Source organism: Carcharhinus amblyrhynchos, chromosome 2, assembly GCF_965287045.1.
Source record: "Carcharhinus amblyrhynchos chromosome 2, sCarAmb.v2.hapA, whole genome shotgun sequence".
Taxonomy (NCBI): domain Eukaryota; kingdom Metazoa; phylum Chordata; class Chondrichthyes; order Carcharhiniformes; family Carcharhinidae; genus Carcharhinus; species Carcharhinus amblyrhynchos.
Genome location: NC_137325.1, coordinates 96,982,696 through 97,006,715, shown reverse-complemented (window position 1 = coordinate 97,006,715; position 24,020 = coordinate 96,982,696). Strand labels below are relative to the sequence as shown.

The following is a 24,020-nucleotide window of genomic DNA, read 5'->3' as shown; positions in this document are numbered from 1 at the left end:
ATGAGAAAAGGATACTGAATTCTGAGTTTATTTCCCTAGCATTTCAGTTTATGTATCCTAGTTTCCAGTGGTATCTCAATCCCCAAAAATATATCAATTGGCAGACAGTGCAGAGAAATGTTTCACTAACACTTGTTTTAAATAAGAAACTCAAAATCATTTGAAGGTCCTGCTAGAATATTACTTGGTCTATGCCATTTGGTATGTTGCATACTTTAATTAGGTCACACCTTTGTCATTCTTTTCGTATGATGAATAGTAAGTTTATATAAGACATTAGTTAGGCAAATTTAACGTAGTAGTTTTGAGTTCCCCATTATAAAAAGCACATTAAAACGCAGGGGAATGTCTTTCAGTGAGGCGACAAGATACAATCAGGTGAGGGGAGAAAAATGAGAAACGCCTCCCTGATCGTACTGGCCCAGTTTTGATGGCAAAATCGGGTGCAGAATGTCCCGGATGCTTTTGTTTGGGCTCACTTGCACTTACCTCCTCACTAGTTGAGCTTCCCACTGGTGAGAATTACAGCTGGTCTCCATCAGCGGAAACCAGATGTGATGAGCTCGCCAGGGGGGATCGGAGCCCCCGGGTCTTTGGGGTCAGGGCCAGGCAGTGACCATGGGGCATCCTGGCACTGCCCACCAGGCACTATAACTGAGCCAGCGGAAATGCCAAGTGAGTGGGGGCTAAGTGAGGGTGGATCCTGTATGGGGGTGGGGCTTTTACAAGGTCGGGAGGGATGGGGAGCTGTGCAGGGGTGGTGATTGGAGAGGTAACGGGTGCTCCCCAGACGGGGGTATTGGGGAACAAGGGGACTCTGACAATCTACTTTATGCTCTGATTTACCTCCAAGTGAGACCCCTTGTTAGTAGCTTAATCACTGTCTGTTAACTCAATTTACAATGAAACCTTTCTGTTTTAGTAATGTCAGCAACATAAAGAATTTGATAGTATATATTCCAAGAGTTATTTTTCCTCAAATTTAAATTCCATATTGTATCTGAGACACTTTCTTAAATCCAAAAATTGAGAACATCCTTTCTTAAAGAAAATGTCTGGCAATAATGGCTATTCATGAATATAGCCCATCGTCTACTTTGCACCAACTCTCCTCTTCCACTTTGAGCAGTAGGTGGCAGCAATATTCTGAATTATGCCCTGCTGTACTGTACCATACTGGAAGCTGTAGTTTGTTATCTTGTTGGGTCACCTGTCAAAAGAAGAGTGGTGCAAGTTCGGGTAAGGTAGCAGGACACAAACAGGTGCCAAAGGGAGAGGGAGACAAGTGGAGAGATATATGGGTATTTCAAACCAAAGATAGAGTCATAGGTGAAAAATTTATTGTTAATAATTTTAATTTAATTTAAAAATCCTTGAACCTGTTGTCACTTCTTAAGCTCAACTTTCCTGGAATTCCTTGCTTGGATCCCTCCAATCAGGTTTCTGCCCCTGCAACAATACTGAAAATAACAAATAACAAATGACATCCTATGTGACCATCGTTTCGCTAATCTATGTCTCCTCAGCCCTGTTGACCTGTCTTCAACTTTGGAGTGGGTGACCATACTTTCCTCTTACTCCATCTTCCCTTTATTGATTGGCTAAATGGTATTTACTCATCTTTTGATTTGATTTGGCTCATTATTATCACAAGTACTGGGATACTTGTGAAAAGAATTGTTTCTTGCGCACTGTATAGGCAAAACATACCGTACATAGAGTGCATTGGGGAGAAGGAAAGGAGAGGGTGTAGAATATAGTGTTACAGTTACACTAGAATGTAGAAAAAGATCAGCTTAATATAAGGTAGTCCATTCAAAAGTTTGAGGGCAGCAGGGAAGGAGCTGTTCTGAGTTGGTTGGTACGTGACCTCAGATTTTTGATTCTTTTTCTCGATGGAAGAAGGTGGAAGAGAGACTATCCGAGGTGAGTGGGGTCCTTAATTATACTGTCTGCTTTGCTGAGGCAGCAGCAAGTATAGACAGAGTCAATGGGTGAGAAGCTGGTTTGTGTGATGGATTGGGCTACGTTCACAACCCTTTGTATTTCCAATACGGTTGCAATCTTACCTATACAACCAAGGCCAGAGATCTGACAGCAATGGGTTTACTTTCTGCGCAGGAACCGCAATGTCTGGGTTCCTCCAAGGATCTTGGCACACTGCTATTCCCCATCTTCTTTCTCGGCAACATCACCTTCAACCTGATGACACTGATCTGCTTTACCGCCATCTCTCTGGAGTTCTGTTTCTGAACTGTCAGACTGCTTGTCCAACATCCAGCACTACTGAGTATGTGTTTAAGATGCAACTGATAAAATATTTTAAATGCAGTTAAGACGTATTTAAATTGCTCCTCTGTGCGGCTCAGTGCGAGGCAAGCACCAAATGTGATGCTTTGCATGGAAGGTGCTGCCAAAATCATAGTGAAACAGGAGGCATTGAAATTCTTGATGGGCTAAAAATCAAAAAAAGAAGTACTGAAAAGACTTGTACTTTTGATAAGTCACCGTGACTGGATGGGATACACCTGGCGATTCTGAGGGAAGAAAAGCTGGAAATTGCAATAATGCTAGCCATAATCTTCCAGTCCTTTGATGTAGAATTGCTGTCAGAGGACTGGAGATTTGGACGTGTTTGTTTTAAAAAAAGGTTTAAAAACAATCTCTTCAACTATTGGTCAGTTTAACCTCACTGGTGAGAAAGCTTTTAAAAACTATTATCCGATCAAAATTAAGTTACTTGGACAGAGATGGGTTAATTAAAGAAAGCTGAGGGGAGGCGATGACCCAGTGGTCGCTAGACTGTTAATCCAGAAACTCAGCTTATGTTCTGGGGATGTTGATTCGAATCCTGCCATGGCAGATGGTGGAATTTGAATTCAATAAGAAATATCTGGAATTAAGAATCTACTGAGGACCATGAAACCATTGTTGATTGTTGGAAAAATCCATCTGGTTCACTAATGTCGTTGAGGGAAGGAAATCTGCCATCCTTACCTGGTGTGGCCTACATGTGTCTCCAGAGCCGCAACAATGTGGTTGACTTTGAAATAGCCAAACAAGACACTCAGTTCAAGAGCAACTAGGAATGGGCAATAAATGCTATGATGTGGAGATACCAGCATTGGACTGGGATAAACACAGTAAGAAGTCTCACAACATCAGGTTAAAGTCCAACATTTTTATTTGGTAGCACAAGCCACAAGCTTTCAGAGTGCTGCTCCTTCATCAGGTGTGTGGAAGTTCTGTTCACAGACAGGGCATAGAAAGACACAAAGCAGGTGAGTGGGAGTTTGTGAACCGAACTGTCACCTGATGAAGGAGCAGCACTCTGAAAGCTTGTGGCTTGTGCTACCAAATAAACCTGTTGGACTTTGACCTGGTTTTGCAAGACTCCTTATGATAAATGCTGGCCCGAGCCTCATGATACCCATGTCTCACAAATGAATAATAAAAAACAGGACGGCTTTGTTTGAAGTAGACTGTATCTGACTAACTTGATTTGAGTTTTTGGTGAGTAACTGAGAGTATTGATGGGGCTGTTGTGGTTGATGTATATAAACTTCAAAAGGCATTTTATAAAGTCCCATATAATAGACTTGCCAGCATTGTTGAAACCTATGGAATAAAAGGAACATGGATACAAAATTGGCCGAGTGACAGAAACCGGTGGTTGGTGACAAATGGTTATTTCTCAGACTGTGGCTACAAGAGCAGGTCAGAGGCTGCGAATTCTGTGGCAAGTAACTCTTCTCCTGAAATCCTATCTACAAGGCACAAGTCAGGAGTGATTCAATACACTCCACTTGCCTGAATGAGTGCAGTTCCAACAACATACAAGAAGCTTGGCACCATTCAGTACTAAGCAGCCCACTTGATTGGCATCCCATCCATCACCTTAAATCTCCACCACTAACACAGTACGTATCATCTAATAGATGCACTATTGCAACTTGCCGAGCCTCCTTACACACTATCTTCCAAATTTGTGACTTCTTTCACCCTGGAAGGACAAGGACAACAGAGACATGGGAATACCACAACCTACAAATTCCCCGTCAAGCTACACACACCATCCTGACTTGGAACTATGTTGTTGTTTCTTCTCAGTCACTAGGTCAAAATCCTGGAACTCACTTCCTAACAGCAATGTGGGTGTGCTTGTGTCAGATGGGAGAACACAGCTCACCACACCTTCTCAAGGGCAGTTAGGGATGGGCAGCAAATGCTGGCCTAGCCAGTGACATCCACATCCTTCCAAAGAATTGAAAGAAAAGAAGCATTTCCCAGGAATTGGTATTAGGAATACTGCTTTTCTTCATTTATATTGAAGATTTAGGTGTATCAGGCACAATTTCAAAATCCAGAAATATTGTGAACTGTGAGAAGGATAGTGATAGACTCTGAGTGCATTGGTGAAATGAGCAGTTACAGATCAAGTGAAATTTACTGCAGAGAAATATGAAATGATAAGTTTTGGCAGGAAGAATGAGAACAGGCAAGATAAAATGAAAGGTACAATTTGAAAGGGGTTGCAGGAACAGAAAATCATGGGAAGAGATGTACACAAATTATTGAAGGTTGAGAAAATGGTTAAACAGACTTACAGGATCCTGGGCTTTATACATAGAGGCAGAGTATAAAAGCAAAGAAGTTTTGATGAACTTTTATAAAACTCTGCTTCAGCCTCAACTGGAGCATTGTGTTCCATATTGGGCTTCACATTTTAGGAAGGATCTGAGTCTTAGAAAGAGTGCAGAAAAGTCTTGCGAGAATGACTTTGAATGAGAATTATGTTATGGTGAGGTTGTATAAGGCATTGGTGAGGCCAAATTTAGAGTATTGTGTACAGGCTTGGTCACCTAGTTACAGGAAGGATGTAAATAAGGTTGAAAGAGTGCAGAGAAGGTTCACAAGGATGTTGCCGGGACTTGAGAAGCTGAGTTACAGAGAAAGATTAAATAGGCTAGGACTTTATTCCCTGGAGCATAGAAGAATGAGGGGAGATTTGATAGAGGTGTATAAGATTTTGATGGGTATAGATAGAGTGAATGCAAGCAGGCTTTTTCCACTGAGGCTAGGGGAGAAGAAAACCAGAGGGCATGGGTTAAGGGTGAAAGAAGAGTTTAAAGGGAATATTAGGGGGGGAGGTGGCTTCTTCACACAGAGAATGGTGGGACTGTGGAATGAGCTGCCGGATAAAGTGGTAAATGCGGGGTCACTTTAAACATTTAAGAGAAACTTGGATGGGTTCATGGATGAGAGGGGTGTGGAGGGATATGGTCCAAGTGCAAATCAGTGGGACTAAGCAAAAAATGGTTTGGCGCAGACAAAAAGGGCCAAAAGGCCTGTTTCTGAGCTATAATTTTCTGTGGTTCTAATGGATCCAGGGAAAGGGATTTCCGTTATGTGGACAGATTGGAGAAGCTGGGCTTGTTATCAAGTATTCAAATTCATGAGAGGTTTGCACAGAGCAGAGAAAGAGAAGCTGTTTCTGTGATTCTATGATGAGGCTGAAGGTGGATTTCAAAAGGGAATTGGATTAACACCTGAAGAAAAGGAATACAGGGCTACAGGATGGGGCCAGGATTGAATCACTTTTGCAGAGAACTGGCCTGATTTGGACAAGCTGTAACTATTCTATGATTCTATAGTTCTACAGTAAATTAGTTTTAAAAAGATCTTTATTCATCTGAAGCAAGTTTTAAATTGCATTGAATCGAAAGTATCTAGTAAGGAATTACTGCATCAACAAATTAATATAATGGTCTGAAGACCGCAGGGTAGAATTGATAGTAAAAAATTCTAGGGATTGTAGGAAGAAGCATTCTTTCATGGTTATATTGGAAATATTTGTTCCTGGAGACACATTATTGATATGTGGCTTTCATTTCTTAAAGGTGCAGCCTATTCTTGTGCAGAAGATAATATCAGAAAGCTCGTGAACACCTGTGGATTACCATTTCTGCCTACTCCGATGGGGAAAGGTGTGGTACCTGACAACCATCTCAACTGTGTTTCTGCAGCCAGGTCCAGGTTGGTATTACAAATTAAGTCTTTTCAAAGTCAAAATGAACTCTGGGCACTACATTTAAAATATAGAGGAATCTATTGAAACCTCCTGTTTAAGCATAGTTCAATTTCCATTTCCCATGCATAGGAACCCTAATGCAAATGCATTTCCTCATATATTGCATTTTTAATTACATTGATATCCACCATCCATTTGCTGTTGCAAACATCTGTGTGTGTGTGTGTGTGTGTGTGTGCAAGAAATCTTCTCTAATGTGCACTTCCTGTAAGCATCATGATTCATTTCAGTGACATATGCACTGCCATGCTTTCTTTACAAAACACAGGTTGTTTAAAGATTCATGTGAACAAACATTTTGGGGGATCTTCTGGTAAAATAGTCATCTTGTGTTTGTATGTGCACTTCCTCGTCCCTGTCTCTTTCCTGCTGTTGAAACCTTTACCCGTGCCTTTATTACCTTTAGATTTGACAATGCTAACACACTGCTGGGGTGTGTTCCCACATTCTATACTCAGTAACCTCTGCTGCTCGTGGCTAATCTTGCAGCAAGTCCCATTCCTGTAACCCTCCTGTGCTTGCTGAACTACACTGACTCCCGTTAAAGTTAAAGATTTTAATAATCTCATCCTTGTTTTCAAGTTCCTCCATGTCCTTGCTCTTCCCTGTCTCAGTCATCTCCTACAAGACTGCAACCCTCTGACATATCTCCACTCCTTTAATCTTGGCCTCCTATGCATTCCCAACTATAATTGCCCCAACCTTAATGGATGTGCCTTCAGCCTCCTGGAACCCAAGGTCTGGAAATCCCTCTCAAAAAGCTCTCTCCCTTTCAAAGCACTTTCCTCATTTAAAATGTTCCTTAAAACTTACCTCTTTGACCAACTATTGCTTATCTGGCCTAATGTCATCTAATATGGTCGCACTTTGTTATATGATGCTCCTGAGAAACACCTTGGGGTTTTTTTTGTTAAAGCTGCTTTATATTAATGTATTTACAGACTGCTTATTCAGTCAATTTGGCTAATCAGTTTTAGTTCAGAATGTGCATGACCTGCTGAATGTTTCCAGCATTTTCTGCTTTTATTTCAGATTTCCAGTATGTGCTGTATTTTGCTTTTGTATTTATGTTTACCTTCAGCACATTAGACCAGATCAGTGGACATGAGCTAAATATCTAAAATATCTACATCACTCTGGTTTCAGATGTCATGAGAGTAGAATCATAGAATCCCTACAGTGCAGAAGGAGGCCATTTGGCCCATTAAGTATGTATGACCATAATCCCACCCAGGCACTATCCCCATAACCCCACATATTTACCCTGCTAATCCCCCTGGTACTAAGAGTCAATTTAACATGGCCAATCCACCTAACCTACACATCTTTGGACTGTGGGAGAAAACTGGAGCAACCAGAGGAAACCCACGCAGACACAGGGAGAATGTGCAAACTCCATACAGACACTGACCCGACGTCAGAATTGAACCTGGGTCCCTAACGCTGTGAGCCAGCAGTGCTAACCGCTGTGCCAATTTGTTTGATTTTCAAACATTAAACTCTTTAATATATAATCTGATCTATAAATACATAGCAAAGCTGGATGGAATGGATGCTAATAGAATGGAAATCCTCAAGAAAGCCCTATTTTAATCACATTTTGCAATGTTTTGTATTTCTGTATTTTCCCATTGATGGAAATTGTTCTGGTTGGTAGGATGTGGAGGAAAATGGCAGCATCACCTCAAGATTTCTAGCACTTAGGGCCAGTGACTGGGTTTTATCCCAGCTAAAGCATCATCCTTACCATTCTTTAATAATCAGAAAAATGCATGCATTTTTGATTTGATTTTATTTGTTATTGTCACAAGTGTTGGGACACAGTGAACAGCATTATTTCATGCTCCAGAGAAAAAAGTTCCAGTCTATCCAGCCTCTCCTTATAACTCAATCCATCAAGTTCCAGTAGAATCCTAGTAAATCTTTTCTGCACTCTTTCTACTTTAATAATATCCTTTCTATAATAGGGTGACCAGAACTGTACACAGTTCTGCTGAGATTTTCCAGCATTTTCTCTCTAGGTTACTGGCTACAAGCCTTGCTTCTGTCAAACATCCACCCTCCTTCTGTGACCCATATAATAATCTCACCCCAGCCTCCAAAACTACCATACATTTATTTCCTTCAGTCTCTCCTCTGCACCCACTCTCTCTTCCATCAGACCTATAACTTGCCTTGTAGACGTGAGAATCAGAATTAGATACTTAGATTAGAGAATCAGAATACATACTGTTCATAGAGTACATAGGGAGAAGGAAAGGAGAGGCAGAATATAGAGTTGCAGTTACAGATAGTGAAAAAATAGTTTAATATTTGATAGATCCATTCAGAAGTCTGATAGCAGCAGGGAAGAAACTGTTCTTGAGTCGGTTGGTATGTGAAGTCAGCCTTTTGTATCTCCTTCCTGGCGGTAGAAGATGGAAGAGAGAATGTGCAGGATGTGTGGGGTCCTTGATTATGTTGGGGCCATCCCGAGGTAGCAGGAAGTGTAGATGGAATCAATGGATTGGTGGCTGGTTTGCGTGATGGACTGGGCTACGTTCACAACCCTTTGTAGTTTCGCGTGGTCTTGGTCAGAGCAGGAGCCATACCAAGCTGTGATACAATCAGAAAGAATGCTTTCTATGGTGCGTCAGTATAAATTTGTGAGAGTCATAGTGGACATTCCCAGTTTCCTGAAACTGGAAATAAAATTAACTTTTTTTCTTTTACACTGCTTAGCTAGTATTTGAATTGTATATCCATGAACATAGGACATAGATGATCTGGAGGAGGGAACCGAGTGTAGGGTGTCGAAATTTGCTGATGACACCAAGACTGGGGGAACGGCAAATTGTGCGGAGGGTGTGGAGAGTCTGCAGAAGGATCTAGATAGGCTGGGCGAATGGGCCAGGAAATGGCAAATGGAATTTAATGTTGGCAAGTGTGAGGTGGTCCACTTTGGTAGGAAGAATGGTAGGAAGGACTATTACTTACGGGGCGAAAAACTGCAGCAGGCGACGGTGCAGAGGGACCTCGGGGTCCTTGTGCATGTGTCGCAAAAACCCAGCTTGCAGGTGCAGCAGGTGGTCAGGAAGGCGAATGGGATGCTGGCCTTCATAGTGAGGGGGATTGAATATAAAAGTAGGGAGGTCTTGCTGCAGCTGTATAGGGCATTGGTGAGGCCGCAGCTGGAGTACTGTGTGCAGTTTTGGGCACCGCACCTGCGCAAAGATATTTTGGCCTTGGAGGGAGTGCAGAGGAGGTTTACTAGGCTGATACCGGAGTTGAGGGGGTTGAGCTATGAGGAGAGGATGAATAAACTGGGCTTGTACTCGTTAGAGTTTAGAAGAATGAGGGGAGATCTCATTGAGACGTATAAGATGATGAATGGGATGGATAAGATAGAGGTGGAGAGACTCTTCCCGCTCAAAAAAGACAGTAGGACTAGGGGGCACAGCCTCAAGATAAAAGGGGGGCGGTTTAGAACGGAGTTGAGGAGGAACTTCTTCACTCAAAGGGTGGTGAATCTCTGGAATTCTCTGCCCGTTGAAGTGGTGGAGGCTGCCTCGCTAAATATTTTTAAGACGCGGGTTGATGGGTTTTTGATAAGAGAGGGGATTAAGGGTTATGGGGAGAAAGCGGGAAAGTGGAACTGAGCAGCGACAGATCAACCATGATCTTATTGAATGGCGGGGCAGGCTCGAAGGGCTAGATGGCCTACTCCTGCTCCTATTTCTTATGTTCTTATGAACAGCTTCCTTGCACATAACCAATTTTTCAGTTAAATAAAGGTGCAGCGTTTTATAAAACATGCTTTGAAAATCCAGCATCTGCCAAATTCACAGGCTTATTAAAATGATCATTGCTTGTGACTGGATGAACCCCTCTTAAAATAGTTGTTTATACATAAACCTAATTCTGATTCTCACGTCTACAAGGCAAGTTATAGGTCTGATGGAAGAGAGAGTGGGTGCAGAGGAGAGACTGAAGGAAATAAATGTATGGTAGTTTTGGAGGCTTGGGTGAGATTATTATATGGGTCACAGAAGGAGGGTGGATGTTTGACAGAAGCAAGGCTTGTAGCCAGTAACCTAGAGAGAAAATGCTGGAAAATCTCAGCAGAACTGTGTACAGTTCTGGTCACCCTATTATAGAGAGGATATTAAAGTAGAAAGAGCGCAGAAAAGATTTACTAGGATTCTACTGGAACTTGATGGATTGAGTTATAAGGAGAGGCTGGATAGACTGGAACTTTTTTCCCTGGAGCGTAGAAGTCTGAGGAGTGATGTTATAGAGGTCTATAAAATAATGAGGGGCATAGATCAGCTAGATAGTCAACACCTTTTCCCAACGGTAGGGGAGCCTAAAACTAGAGGTTTAAGGTGAGAGGAGAGAGATACAAAAGTGCCCAGAAGGGCAATATTTTCACACAGAGGGTGGTGAGTGTCTGAACAAGCTGACAGAGACTGTAGAAGAGGCAGGTACAGTTTTGTCTTTTAAAAAGCATTTAAACAGTTACATAGGTAAGATGGGTACAGAGGGATATGGGCCAAGTCCGGGCAATTGGGATTAGTTTAGGAGCTTAAAAAAAAGGGTGGCATGGACAAGTTGGGCTGAAGGGCCTGTTTGCATGCAGTAAACCTCTATGACTGTAGGTCTGGCAGCATCAGTATGGAGAGAAAAGAGCTGACATTTCGAATCCAGATGACCCTTTGTCAAAGCTAGGTTTTTTTTGAACTACAATACATTTATTCCCTTCAGGGAGGGAGCGAGAAGGCAGGAAACTACAGTTTAACGTCTGCCATAGGGAATATGTTAGAAGCTATTATTAAAAATGTTACAACAGGACATTTAGATACAGTCAGGGTTAATCAGATAGAATCAACATGGTTTTGTGAGAAAGAAATCATGTTTAATCAATTAATTGGACTGGATAAAGGGGACCCGTTAGATGTGCTGTGCTTAGATTTCCAGAAGGGCATTTGATAATTTGCCACATCAAAGGTTATTATGGAAAATAATAGCTCAAGGTATAAGTATAATATATTGGCATGGAAAGAAGATTGACTGACTAACAGGGAGCAGACAGTAGGCATAAATGGGTCATTTTCTGGTTGGCAAGAGGTAATGAGAAGTGCGCCACAGCAGTGTTTGGGCTGAACCATTTCCATTTACATAAATGATTTGAATGAAGGGACAGAAGTTATGATTGAATATTCTTAAGACAGAGGTAGATAGATTCTTGGTGGACAAGGGGGTGAAAGGTTATCACGGATAGACAGGAGGTTACAAACAGATCTGCCACGATCTTATTGAATGGCACAGCAGGCTCGAAGGGCCAAGTGGCCTGTTCCTGCCCCTAATTTGTATGTTCATATGTTCTCCCTTAATCAGATGAGGGTGACACAGAGGTGGCCAACTAGGAGAACAACTCTTGAAAGTTGTGTCGAGGGTGCTGACACCCGCCAGAAAATCCAACCCATGGGGCGTGACATTGAGCCCACACTCATCGTCCATGCTTGTCCAGTTTTCCTTGCCCAGAAAACAAAGAATGGAGGATTGTATTATTCATTATTTGGTTTACAACCAGAAGTGCTTGACTGGATGTTTTTCTTACTTCAGAGCTTTGCAGAATGCAGATGTGATTTTGCTACTGGGAGCCAGATTAAACTGGATTTTACATTTTGGACATCCACCTCGGTTTCATCCTGATGTGAAAATCATACAGGTACAGAGAGCTGCTGATCATATATTTCAGTTTCTACATTCAGAATGATCAATCACATTTTTAATACTTCAGCCACTAAACTAATTATTGTCCAAACATCTTGCCACCAGCTGTATATTTAGTTTGTATGCCTATATAGCAAGGTAATATATAAACAACTCAGACAATTGAAGTATGTTCTTGGCTATTAACCCAACCTCACTCTCTGACTGCTGGATCGCCTGCTGAAGTGGGAAGTTTCCAATTAGCTAATAAGGTACTTAACAGAATACATTTAGGCACTGACAGCACTACCGGCAAAGAGTTAAATGATTCTTGAAACAAAGTTAGTAAGCCAATGAGACAAATAGTTTACGCATATGTGAATGTAATAAGAGAATTAAACAAATTATTATGAATTTAAAACACATATTGACCTTTTAAATGTACTGTAAAGTATTGTATGAATCATTGTTGACTTCAGCCGAAAGCAGGTTGCTGTAAGGGATGATAGTGAAGGTGGAGAGTTCAGAGCCAAAGACCTGAGAACCCTGTAGTTAGCGGAATTCTTATCAGAAAGTTCCTGGTGAGGTAATACATCTTGCAACATTGTGAATAGGCTCGATTCATTGTCTGTACTTACGATAAGTACGCGCCTGGACGCAGGACTACGTGTTCATTCAGATTGGCAATGATCCAGTGGGAATGTCCACTTTGACCCTTGTAGCAAGCGTCTATGGTAATCAGGCAACCAGGAGGTGACTTCAGCCAAAATGGGAGTTAGTGTCTGGATTAAATGGATGAATAAGATATCATTATACTGGATGGTGGAATGCAATTGGCCGAGGTGAATGTCAGAGATTATTATTGATGCGTGTATACTAAATGTAATTGATTTTGAACTAATGTAAGTCAGGAATAATTGATAAGAAAAGCTTTTTGATCGTAAATGTCAGATTGGTTGGGAAGAATCTGCCACTGTATTCCAGAGATACTTAACCCTTTTGGTGATCTCTGAACAGCTACTTGTTATGTTTATATTTAAATAAATGTTGCGTCTCTATACAGAGATATCTGCCTCTTGAGTTTTGTACTGTCTGTAGTAAAAGACAGTACTGTCAATCTCAATTTCCCCTCCAACACCTCTTTTTTTAGTTTCTTTGTAATAAACAATGTGAATCTCAATTAAGTTGTTTTAGTCGACATTGGAGGGATATTACCACACCATTATGGGAGGCATTTTAATCCCACATCGCTGAAAGAAGTGCTTGGGGACAGTTAAAATATAATGGTTGGGTGGGGGGAGGAGTTGCCTAATGCCCTCCCATCCCCCCTCTGGCTGAATGGAATTTTAAGAAAGGACAGCCAGGCAAAGACATTGGGCACACTCTTCAAATATTCAGGTGGGCCCTCAGTACAAGATTACTCTGAAGTCTGTGCAAGGTGAGTAAAGGGTAATCACTTCCTTCCCAATCTATAACGGCAAATTGAGAGATAGAGGAGGCTCAGAAAGGTTTGAATGTTTGCAGATTTTCAAAGATTTCTTTATGGACTGGGAAGAGCATGATTGGACCTCAAATTCCCACAAGAAGCCCTCAGACACTTGGGTTCCCTCAAAGAACAATGAAATTTACAGCACACCCTTCAAGCCTGCACCAACCATGTTGCCCAACTGAACTAAAACCCCTTACCCTTCTGGGGACCAAATCCCTTCTATTCCCGTCCTGTTCGTGTATTTGTCGAGAAGCCCCTTAAAAGTTACGATCGTATCTGCTTTCCCCTACCTCCCCCAGCAAGGAGTTCCAGGCACCCACCACCCTCTGTGTAAAAAATTTTGCCTTGTACATCCTTTGACCACAGTCACTACTCAGTCTTTCAATTCTCCCATCCTTCTCTCCAAACCCATTGACCTATCCACTTGAACTGTTTTGCCATGTTCTGTGCACCAAGCTGGTTTTATTTGATGGAAAAAGAGCAGCATGGTTGGGGACAATAAAACTACTGGGTGGCAATGAGATTTTGATAACCAACTTTTCCCTGCCCTACTTCAGGTGCCAGCTCTTGCCCTGGTCACTTTAAAGTTCCCTGGGTGCCCCACAGTTGGAAAGACATGCTGGTTAGGTGCATTGGCCATTCTAAATTCTCCCTCAGTGTACCCAAATAGGCGCCAGACAGTGGCGACTAGGAGATTTTCACAGTAACATCATTGCAGTGCTAATGTAAGCCTACTTGTGACACTCATAAATAAATTTAAAACAAGAACCCCCAACACCCATAAGATTCTGCCCTGAATATTTTGAATCTGACCTGCAAGGCAAAATGTGGTGCTGGAATATTACTGTGTTTGTGAATAGCAATGTAAGTCACCAAAAACAAAAACAATATTTCAGCCAAAAACAATGCATGGCAAGCCATTGAACAACTGAGAAATGTAGGTTAACTTTGATTCTTCATTCTCTGAAAGATGTATTGCTTTTGCTTCTTTAAAATATTGATTGACAAAGGGGCCAGATTTTTGTCTCTGAATTAGGAAGGAATAGAGGCAGATGGCATAAGAAGAGATCTGTGTGCTGGTCTTCCACCTTGGTTCCCGACTCTGCTGATTTCCGTGTGTGTGTGTGTGTGTGTGTGTGTGTGTGTGTGTGTGTGTGTGTGTGTGTGTGTGTGTGTGTGTGTGTGTGTGTGTGTGTGTGTCGGACTGGCCGGGGAGGGCCGTAAAGTGGAATCGCCAGCCTTGTTAATTGAGTACATTGAGGTCATTAGAGAGCTCATTAACAGCGTGCGTACTGACTTCCTGAGATTTTCATTAGGCTGGATAATAGTTAGGAGCTCCCTGACACTGACCAGCATCAGCCTGACAGAAATAGGAGCTGAAACAGTTTTATTCGATGGAAAAAGAAAAGCACTGTTGGGACAATAAAACCACTGAGTGGCAATGAGGTTTTGATTTTGACTAACTTTTCCCCACCTTACCTGAGGTTCCAGCTTTCGCCCTGGTCACTAAAAAGGTGAAGATCCTCTTTTTTTTCAGACCTTGCATAGATGGCAGCCACAGCCAATTCAAGCCAGACTGTGGCCCACTCCCCTGGTTTTGCACCACTAATTAGGTGGCAAACCTTTCATTAATAACCCCACCCCTGAAAATGCCATGTCCCAACTGGCTGGCAACAGAGGCAGGAATGCAAACCTGGATCAATCCTGCCTCCTGAGTCCCAGACTTGAACTGGAAAATGTGACTCAGGAGTATTTAATCCTGCGTTTTCTATCCTTTCTTCAGATTTCCTAGATTATCTTGTTATTTTGCCTTCTCTGACCTCAATTTTATTTCAGATGTCTTATACTTAACAATAACGTCTGTGTTCTTTATATAAGGTTGACCTATGTGCTGAAGAACTTGGAAATAACGTGAAGCCTGTTGTTGCCTTACTGGGTGACGTAAATGCTGTTGTCAAACAGGTAATCTAATACTTCCTCAAGGAGTTAATTTTCTGAGCTACACTCCTCACCACCTTGTAACTTCTTCAGGTGCTGCTTTTATAGCAGGTAACTGGTTTAGCTGTTCATCACCACATCAAATGCTGTCAGGTCCAGATCCTATCTGCCAAAATTGCTCACTTTACAGGTCAGTTTAATGTCAAACACCTGGGTTCTTTCAACATCCTCTTAAACCCCACTCCTCTGCTGCTAACACCCTCACCTCCAATGGCAAGTGCAAGAAACCCATGGGCCAAAATTTGACATTGCCCAGGCGGGAAGCTTGTCAAACAGCTGGAGAAGATGTGGGCATGTGTCTCAATGTCATCCCACATTCATGCAATATTTTGGTCAGCAAGCGTGCACTGGAGTCAAATCATGCTCACTGATAATTGAGCGACTAATTAGGCTCATTGAGGAGTAAATTAAAAGTGATTTCCTGTGGCTCATCTATATTTACGATTGGTGGACGGGCCAAGTTCCCTTCACGTTAGAGGTAGAACCTCAACTCAGGGCTGAAATAAAATTGTAGAATGTGTCTGGGGACTGAGGTTTTCTGCATTCAGCTGTCAGGTATTTTGAATATAAATATGCTGCCTAGATGCCATTTGTTGTGTTTTAATTTGTAGAGGTCAGCAGCTCACTGAGACAACACCGCAGCAGCTGTCCACCATAGAGAAACCCATTAGAGGCACCAGTCCACATCCTTCCTTTTCTTGACCTCCCTCAGCAGTGCTGAGCCTTTCTCAGTGTGTGTCTCGTGCTGGCTATCCGTTAATTGACCAGCCAGTGTGCTTTCGCATTCCAGGGCCACTCGCGGTCAGAAGTGCATTTCCCATATGCTTTTGTATCCGCGCACCCAACTGCTGCAAATTTCAGGCCCTGGACCTTTTGGTCACTAAGATTGAGACCCCCCAATTGGCTGCCTCTACCCTCTCTTCCACTGGCACTGAACCAGCCCTTCTCTAGAGCTCCAGGAGCTGTGACATTGTTCACAAGTCTGCTGTGAGACATTTTCTCAATGCCTTTCGGAAGTCCATGCATACCACATAAACAACATTATCCTCATCAACCCTCCCTATTCTCTCACCAAAATAAGCCAGTTAAGTGCAATTTTCAGTTAACAAAATCTTGGTGTTGATTCTGAATTTTAAAGTTTATTTATTACTGGCTTACTTTCACACTGCAATGACGTTACTGTGAAAATCCCCCAGTTGCCACACTTCGGCGCCCGTTCAGGAGCACTCGGGGAGAATTTAGCACAGCCGAGGCACCTAATCAGCACGTCTTTTGGGCTTTGGGAGGAAACCTGTGCACGTGGAGGAAACCCACACAGACATGGTGAGAATGTGTAGACTCCACACAGAGAGTGACCCGAACTGGGAATCGAACCTGGGCAGTGCTGTGAGGCAGCAGTGCTAACCACTGTGCCATGGTGCTGCCCTCCCATGAGGGTTTTCCTTAGTTACATGCATTAGAATCACAGTACAATTTTAAATCTAATTCTTCCCTTACAAAAATGTAAGGAGTAATGACATTGAAAGTTGATTTCTTGTTGTTAATTATCTCTTGGATAGTTAGTATTATTGTTAGTATTATTTTAAAATATTTCAAAACTTAGATTTAAAATCTACATTGAATTTACAAAACTGGTCATTCTTCTCAGCCTGTACATTTACCTTACACATAACCAAATGTTAATCTTGTTAATCTATTCTGTTGCAACATCCCTCCAGATTCTTTTCCTCCTTCCTACACGTGCATTGGAGTACTTGGTTTCTTCAAAGTGCTTTTAGCTAATATTCACTGTGGTTCAAAGTTGCAAGGATGTTCTCAGAGATCTCTTGAAACTAATCATAGCCTTCTATTAATGATGCATTGGCCAGAATTTTACTGCCCTGCCTGCCACAGGAAGCGGACCGGAAGAAGGGCGGGCATTGGAAAGGTCCATTGCCCTGGCTGGGGGGGTTGGGGAGGCGGCGGTGGTATGGATTTTACGGTTTTGGGCTGAGCAAGGCTGTAAAATCCTGCCCATTATCTTCGTACCTTATCTACTTTCTGCGCAGGGTATTTTAGTGATTCTTAAATGGGCTTAAAGGAGAAAGTTACTCGGTAAGAACTAGAAATAATAACTAGCCTAGAGACAAGGGATGGGATTTTCCAGCCGCGCTTGCCCCAAAAGCAAAAAATCCCACCCGAGGTCAATAGACCTCTGCACGGTCCTCCGCCAGCTACGATTTCCGTTCCCTTGGCGGGCAGGATGGGAAAATTCCCCCGAAATGTTCAGATCCAATATTCAGATATTCAATCCTATAGCATCTATCAACACTTCTAAAAATATCATTTTTTTAATGGAGTTTCTCCATCGAGCCCTGGATGCTCTTCATTTTATTCATTAAGGACCGAGGGTTAGCTAAGCTAAGGAATAAGTCTGCGCATTTTTAAATAATGCCTTCGATTCTCTGCAGCCTGTAATGTCTGAGAAAGTGGGTCAGGCTGGAGATGGCTGGAAATCTGTTGCCTCAGACAGCTCAGCTATAGCTCTCACCAAAGGAAGGATGTAAATGATATATAAAAATAACTTTCTAATTTTGGAACCAGTGTCAACGTCGAACATTCTCATCAGATCCAGTGGGGCTATGTGTGGAATGAAAATTGCTCTAATGTTTGCTCAGTAGAGTTATCGAGGTTTGCAGCATGGAAACAGGCCCTTTGGCCCAACTTGTCCATGCCACCCTTTCTTTTTAAACCTCTAAGCCAGTCCCAATTCCTGCCTTTGACCCATATCGCTCTATATCCATCTTACCCATGTAACTGTCTAAATGCATTTTCAGGACAAAATTGTACCCGACCCTACTACTACCTCCAGCAGCTTGTTCCAGACATTCACCAGCCTCTGTGTGAAAAAATTGCTCCTCTGGACCTTTTTGTATCTCTCCCCTCTCACCTTAAACCTATGCCCTCCAGTTTTAGACTCCCCTACCTTTTGGAAAAGATGTTGACTCTCTAGCTGATCTACGCCCCTCATTATTTTATAGACTTCTGTATGATCACCTCTCGGCCTCCTACGCTCCAGGGAAAGAAATCTCAGTCTATCCAGCCTCTCCAATACTATGGAGTGAATTTTACATTTGCAGTCCAGCCCCCATCATTCATAAAATATCACCCAATGACATCGGGAGGGTGTCCAAAGGACATCTTGATGTCTGGTGATATTTGAGTCAACAGGTACACATGGAATTTGGAAGCGCACCTGCGAACAAATAAAGTGTCAATTAAGTAAATTAAGATGGCAGTTGTATGAGATTTTAGTTGGCCTATGTACTTTTACATTTGGTATATGGGCCACTCGTAGATGGTGGTGACATTTTTAATGGGGTTGCCATGTGTGACGGGTTTAAAGACTCTCAGGCAGATGCAATGGTGCGTTTGACTATAAGTGATGTGCAGCTGCTGCATTCACAGTTCCTCATATTTCAGTGTTGTTCTGGAGAAATTTCACATTTATTGGGATTTGCAGAGGCTTCAGCCAACAAGCCCGTTGGGTGCAGAAACCTGTGGAAACATCAGTGCCAAAATGAGGATTATTACTCTGGTGCAGCTATAAAATGTGCACAGAGGTTTGTAAAATAGCCAAAGTATGATAGACAGGAAGCGTGTGCTGGATGCAATGGTCTTGGTCAATGCATTTGTAATAAGTCATCTCGTGGGCAAAGCTCAATTCACAAACAGCGTGACCTGCAATAGTGAGCCTTGCTAACTCTACTTGGCAATCTGTAACAGTTGGTCTGAGACTGGTCGTGTAGAAGAGCTGCAGCTTTAGTGTGGTTTTGGAAGCAATTAAATCCTGTTTGAGTTGTGTACAAATTACAGTTCTCTTTATCACTGCTTCTATGACGCATGCACGCCTTCAACAAAAGCGAAAATAAAGGAAGCTCTAATTATCTTAGTAGCAAACATTGTAATTTCTGTTAATGCAAACACACATTTTAGCTTTTTGGTAAATAGTCATTTTCAATTAATTTGGTTAAACATCACTTAATACTGGGTGGGGATATCTCTTTTCCAGCCAAGGAGGATAGTAAATAGCCATTTCAGGATATGAAAAAGTTGCATTGCTACATGTGTGCAACCGTACAGATTAATACATGGAAAGTGAGTGGAGTGTGTATAGAAAGCTGCACGAATAATTTGCACTGTGGATCATGAATGTGGCACAGGTTAAGTCTTTAATGAGCTAGTGTTGGAGGCTTATACTAAGATTGTTCCCCAGTGACCAGGTCTTATCACTACTGCACTTGCAGCATGGATTATTTCTCAGATATAAGTTGAACTAGAAGAAACCTTTGATACATAATAGACCATTGAGGACCCCACAGGGTCATTATGACTAACTGACTTAGCTTAGTTCTTTCTGCATCTTTTCTCATCAATTTCATGTGTACCTAAAGTTTAATATGCTATTAATATATGAATAGTTGTTTTGCCTATCATTATTAAAAGCATGTTCTCCACTCTGTTGATTCATGCTAAAATATGGCTGGTATATGCTGCCTTGATTCAGTGGCTATTGTTAATGTATAAATCTCAACAGTGGAGCATCACCAGTCTACTTGTTTAAGCATAGGAAGTTTGAACATGTGATGAACATATGAAAGTAAGGGGCAAGAAAAGACTACCGGGCCCATCAAGAATATCTCAGACTGCCACAGGGAGTAATCAGTCTTCTTGGGCAGTCAGGTTGGGGAGTAGTCAATTGATGGGGGGTAGTTGGATCAGGTCTGGGCAGTAGTCAGATTAGATCAAGGGGCAGCTGAGTAATCGGGGGATATACGGGTTGGGTTGGATCTTTTCAGGATGAGCAGTTGGGTTGCGGGTGGGTAGTTGGAACCAGTCGGCAGGAGATGGGACCAGTCAGCAGGGAGTCAAGGGTTAAGGGTTAGTCAATTAATGGAAGGGTGGTCAGGTTAAGTTTGGGGGGAGCAAGGGATACATGGATCATACGTCAGGTCAGGAGAGGTGGTAGTCAGTGGGCATACCAGGCAGGTGGGCTTTGAGGTCTTCCATGGCCACATGGACCTATTGTAGCCATCAGCCATCCTCTGGAGGGTTGTGACATGGTCACTGGTTCTGTTATTTGTTTAAAATTTTAAAGGATTGGAGAAAAGGCCTCCGTTTTGAGGCAGCCTCTATTTTGAGGCAGACCCTTATTCCCTGAACAGAAAAGACAACCTTTTGCTTCTTCTGAGATGGAGTTTGCCATCTAGCTTCAAGAGCTTGTGAGGATGGTGAGCTCACCTTTTGGCCGCAAATTAGCCAGTCTGAGGAGAATCACTGATAGTTGACTATTCACCGTACTGTGCAGGATAGTAACCCCATTTCACCCCATCATTGGGATTCAAACTCAAAGGACCTGACCCTTGAATTATAATCAAATTTTGCCACTGTTATGGGAGACATTTAAATATTTTATAATGTAATTAACTTGAAATGAGAGGATGTATGGAGGGAATATACAACAAGCATTCTCATCCTATCTCCACTATGGGTAGGCCTTAGGAGTCATGTAAAAACAATAGGAAGGATCCGAAATGGCCTTGTAAATATAAACTTCAAACTAATAAATAGAGAGCTCTCATTCAAACACACTTCACGCTGAATAAAACTCCAGAGCTACTCAAAAAGGTTAAATCTCAAGTGGTCAATCTTTGCAAAATCAAACATCTATTCACTAACCACAGCAAAGACAGATAATCAAACAAACAATCTACACAACCCTAAACTAAAAGCAAAATACTGTGGATGCTGGAAACCTGAAATAAAAACAGAACATGCCAGAACGACTCAGCAGGTCTGGCAGCATCTGTGGAGAGAGAAATACAGAGTTAACGTTTTGAGTCCGTATAACTCTTGGAAGAGTCATACTGGATTCAACATGTTCCCTTTTCTCTAATGAAACTGTACCAATCATTCATAATGGACTCGGCTGTCAAAACAAACACCTGTTACTGAAAACACTGAAGCCTATTGAAACTGGAAAAAACAGTTGGCTAGGATTTTTGACTACAGTCAATGCAGTCCAGGAGCAAATGGCTCACTTATTTTCCTCAGAATTAAGCCTGCAAACCAAGTTTTTTTTTCAAATATAAAGCACCATGTATATTACATCATTTCAGTTTATGATACAAGATTACTCAGGCACCTTTTGTTTTCAGCTTTGAATTATCTGCACTTTTCCTAATGGGAAAAGTGCTCTACTGCATCACAGCACTTAACTAATGCTGACTAATGTCATGGTCAACTTACCTTTGTAGGATAGTGCCCTATGAACAATCACTGCAGGAAAAACATGTTTCAAATTATAATACAGTATCTTAACTGTTGAAACAGGTTCTTGCTTTGTTTTTCAAAAGAAATGGTCTGTCCTTCAAAGAATTCCAGAAACAGTTGACTTTATTTACTTTGGTTCCCCTGTGGTTGAGGACTTTTCCAAGATGCCTTGTACTTTATATATTTACGGAAGGAAGGTTATTCAAGAAAAAATGCAGGGAGGTTTGAACATTCCACCCTTGCAGTAGAACCAGCAAGGGCAGGAGTGCAATGTGTATACTGACTACCTGCATACTTATTTATTTATTAGTGTCACAATTAGGCTTACACTAACACTGCAATTAAGTTACTGTGAAAATCCCCTAGCTGCCACACTCCAGCGCCTGTTCAGGGACACTGAGTGGGAATTTAGCATAGCCAATGCACCTAATCAGCATGTCTTTTGGACTTATCCCACTCCAGCAAAAATTTCTGGAAACCAGAATGGGGCAGAAATCCCCGAAACTTGTTCCAGTTAATTCTCCAAAGTCTCTTTCAATCGATTATCATTTTACTTAGATACAACTTTTAAAAAGTCAACACTTTATTTCCAATTATCAAAACAGGATATTTTCCCCTTTATTCAATATGCAACTGCAACATTTGTTTTTCCAGTTACTGGAGTGCTTCAGGATTAATCCTTGGATTTACCCATCCAGTGCGGAATGGTGGCTTTACCTGAAGGAGAAGATAAAAGACAACGAAGAAGCATCCAAGGTAAACTGGCAGAATTACTGAATGACAAATTTGAAGTGCAAATGATTAAAGTTATTCAGGTCTGTATATCAACAGAAGGATGTGTCTTATGTCATTTATGCCATTCATTGTACTTAAATTTCTTAAATCTTTACTAATTTAAATACATTTTTCATGGCAGTCTGATAGGTCATGATTGAAATGTCAGTTCTGACTGACATTTGAAATTTCGTTGAGATTTTTTTGCTGGATTGCTGAGTGAAGTGTTCTATAGTAGTATAATGTTATACTGCCAAGGGGAGGAGGACTGATGGCATAATTCTATCTTAAAAGATGGTTGATCTATTTATATTGGATCATCTACTTAAAATGTGAGCTTTGCTTTGAGTACTCAGTTTATTTTTAATTTGTGGATTTGACTGACACTTTTACATTGTGTGTTAATACTAGAATTAAGACGCTTTGTAAATTTTCATTGACAGCTTAATTTTTTATGCAAGTATAAAAAATCTGGAGATTATCCTCTAATCTTTTTCGTGGAAAATAATATTGGCCAGGGGAGTGTTAGCATTAAGAAACAAGTCACACATAAAAATACCTTGATAATATAGAGTCATAGAGGTCCACAGCACAGAAAAAAGCCCTTTGGCCCGTCATGTCTGCACCAGTCAGAGACAAATCAGCCAACTATTCTAATCCCATTTTCCAGCACTTGGGCCATAAGGTTTTTTTTTAAGTTTATTTATTAGTCACAAGTAAGGCTTACATTAACACTGCAATGAAATTACTGTGAAATTCCCCTAGTCACCACACTCCAGTGCCTGTTCGGATCAATGCACCTAACCAGCACATCTTTCAGACTATGGGAGGAAACCAGAGCACCCAGAGGAAACCCACGCAGACATGGGGAGAATGTGCAATCTCCACACAGACAGTGGCCCAAGGTGTGAATCGAACCTGAGTGCTTGGCACTGTGAGGCAGCAGCACAAACCACTATGCCACTGTGCCGCCCCCAGGCTTGTATGCCTTGGCATCACAAGTGCACATCTAAATACTTCTTAAATGTTGTGAGGGTTTCTGCCCCCAACACCCTTTCAGGCAGCAAGGTCCAGATGCCCATCGATCTTTGGATGAAGAAGTGTTTCCTCACATCTCCTCTAAACTTCCTGCCCCTTACCTTAAATACATGTCCACTGATATAAAAGCAAAATACTGCAGATGCTGGAATCTGAAACAAACAACAAAACGGCTCTAATGAAGGGTTATCTAGATTCAAAACATTGGCCCTATTCTCTCCCCACAGATGCAGTCAGACCTGCTGAGATTTTCCAGCATTTTCTGTTTTTGATGTCTATGCCTACTGGTCGTTGATCCATCCACCAAGAGGAAAGGTCTTTTCCTGTCTACGCTATGCCCCTCGTAATTTTATACATCTCAATCATGACTGTCCTCCTTCCCCTGTCCTCCTTCCCCCGCTGCCCCCAAACACTCAGTCTCTTTTGCTCCAAAGAAAACAACCCCAGTGTATCCAATCTCTCTTCATAACTGAAACTCTCCAGCCTGGGCAACATCCTGGTAAATTTTCTCTGTACTATTTCCAGTGCTATCACTGCTGGCTAAAATCAGTCATGGGAATGGTGGGGGGTGGCGGTGAGGGAAGCTCACAAATGTTGGAAACCTTTCAAAATGTTAAAAGCACA

At 41.9% G+C, this 24,020-nt stretch overlaps 1 protein-coding gene across 1 annotated transcript in view; it reads left to right on the top strand.

Annotated features, from left to right (window-relative positions):
* Positions 1–24,020, top strand: part of hacl1 (2-hydroxyacyl-CoA lyase 1) — a 76,529-nt gene that overhangs the window by 21,664 nt on the left and 30,845 nt on the right. The window contains exons 9-12 of the mRNA XM_080216899.1: positions 5,901–6,036; positions 11,696–11,801; positions 15,153–15,236; positions 22,239–22,340. Coding sequence (XP_080073025.1) covers positions 5,901–6,036; positions 11,696–11,801; positions 15,153–15,236; positions 22,239–22,340 — 428 coding nt within the window. The remainder of the gene's footprint in view (positions 1–5,900; positions 6,037–11,695; positions 11,802–15,152; positions 15,237–22,238; positions 22,341–24,020) is intronic.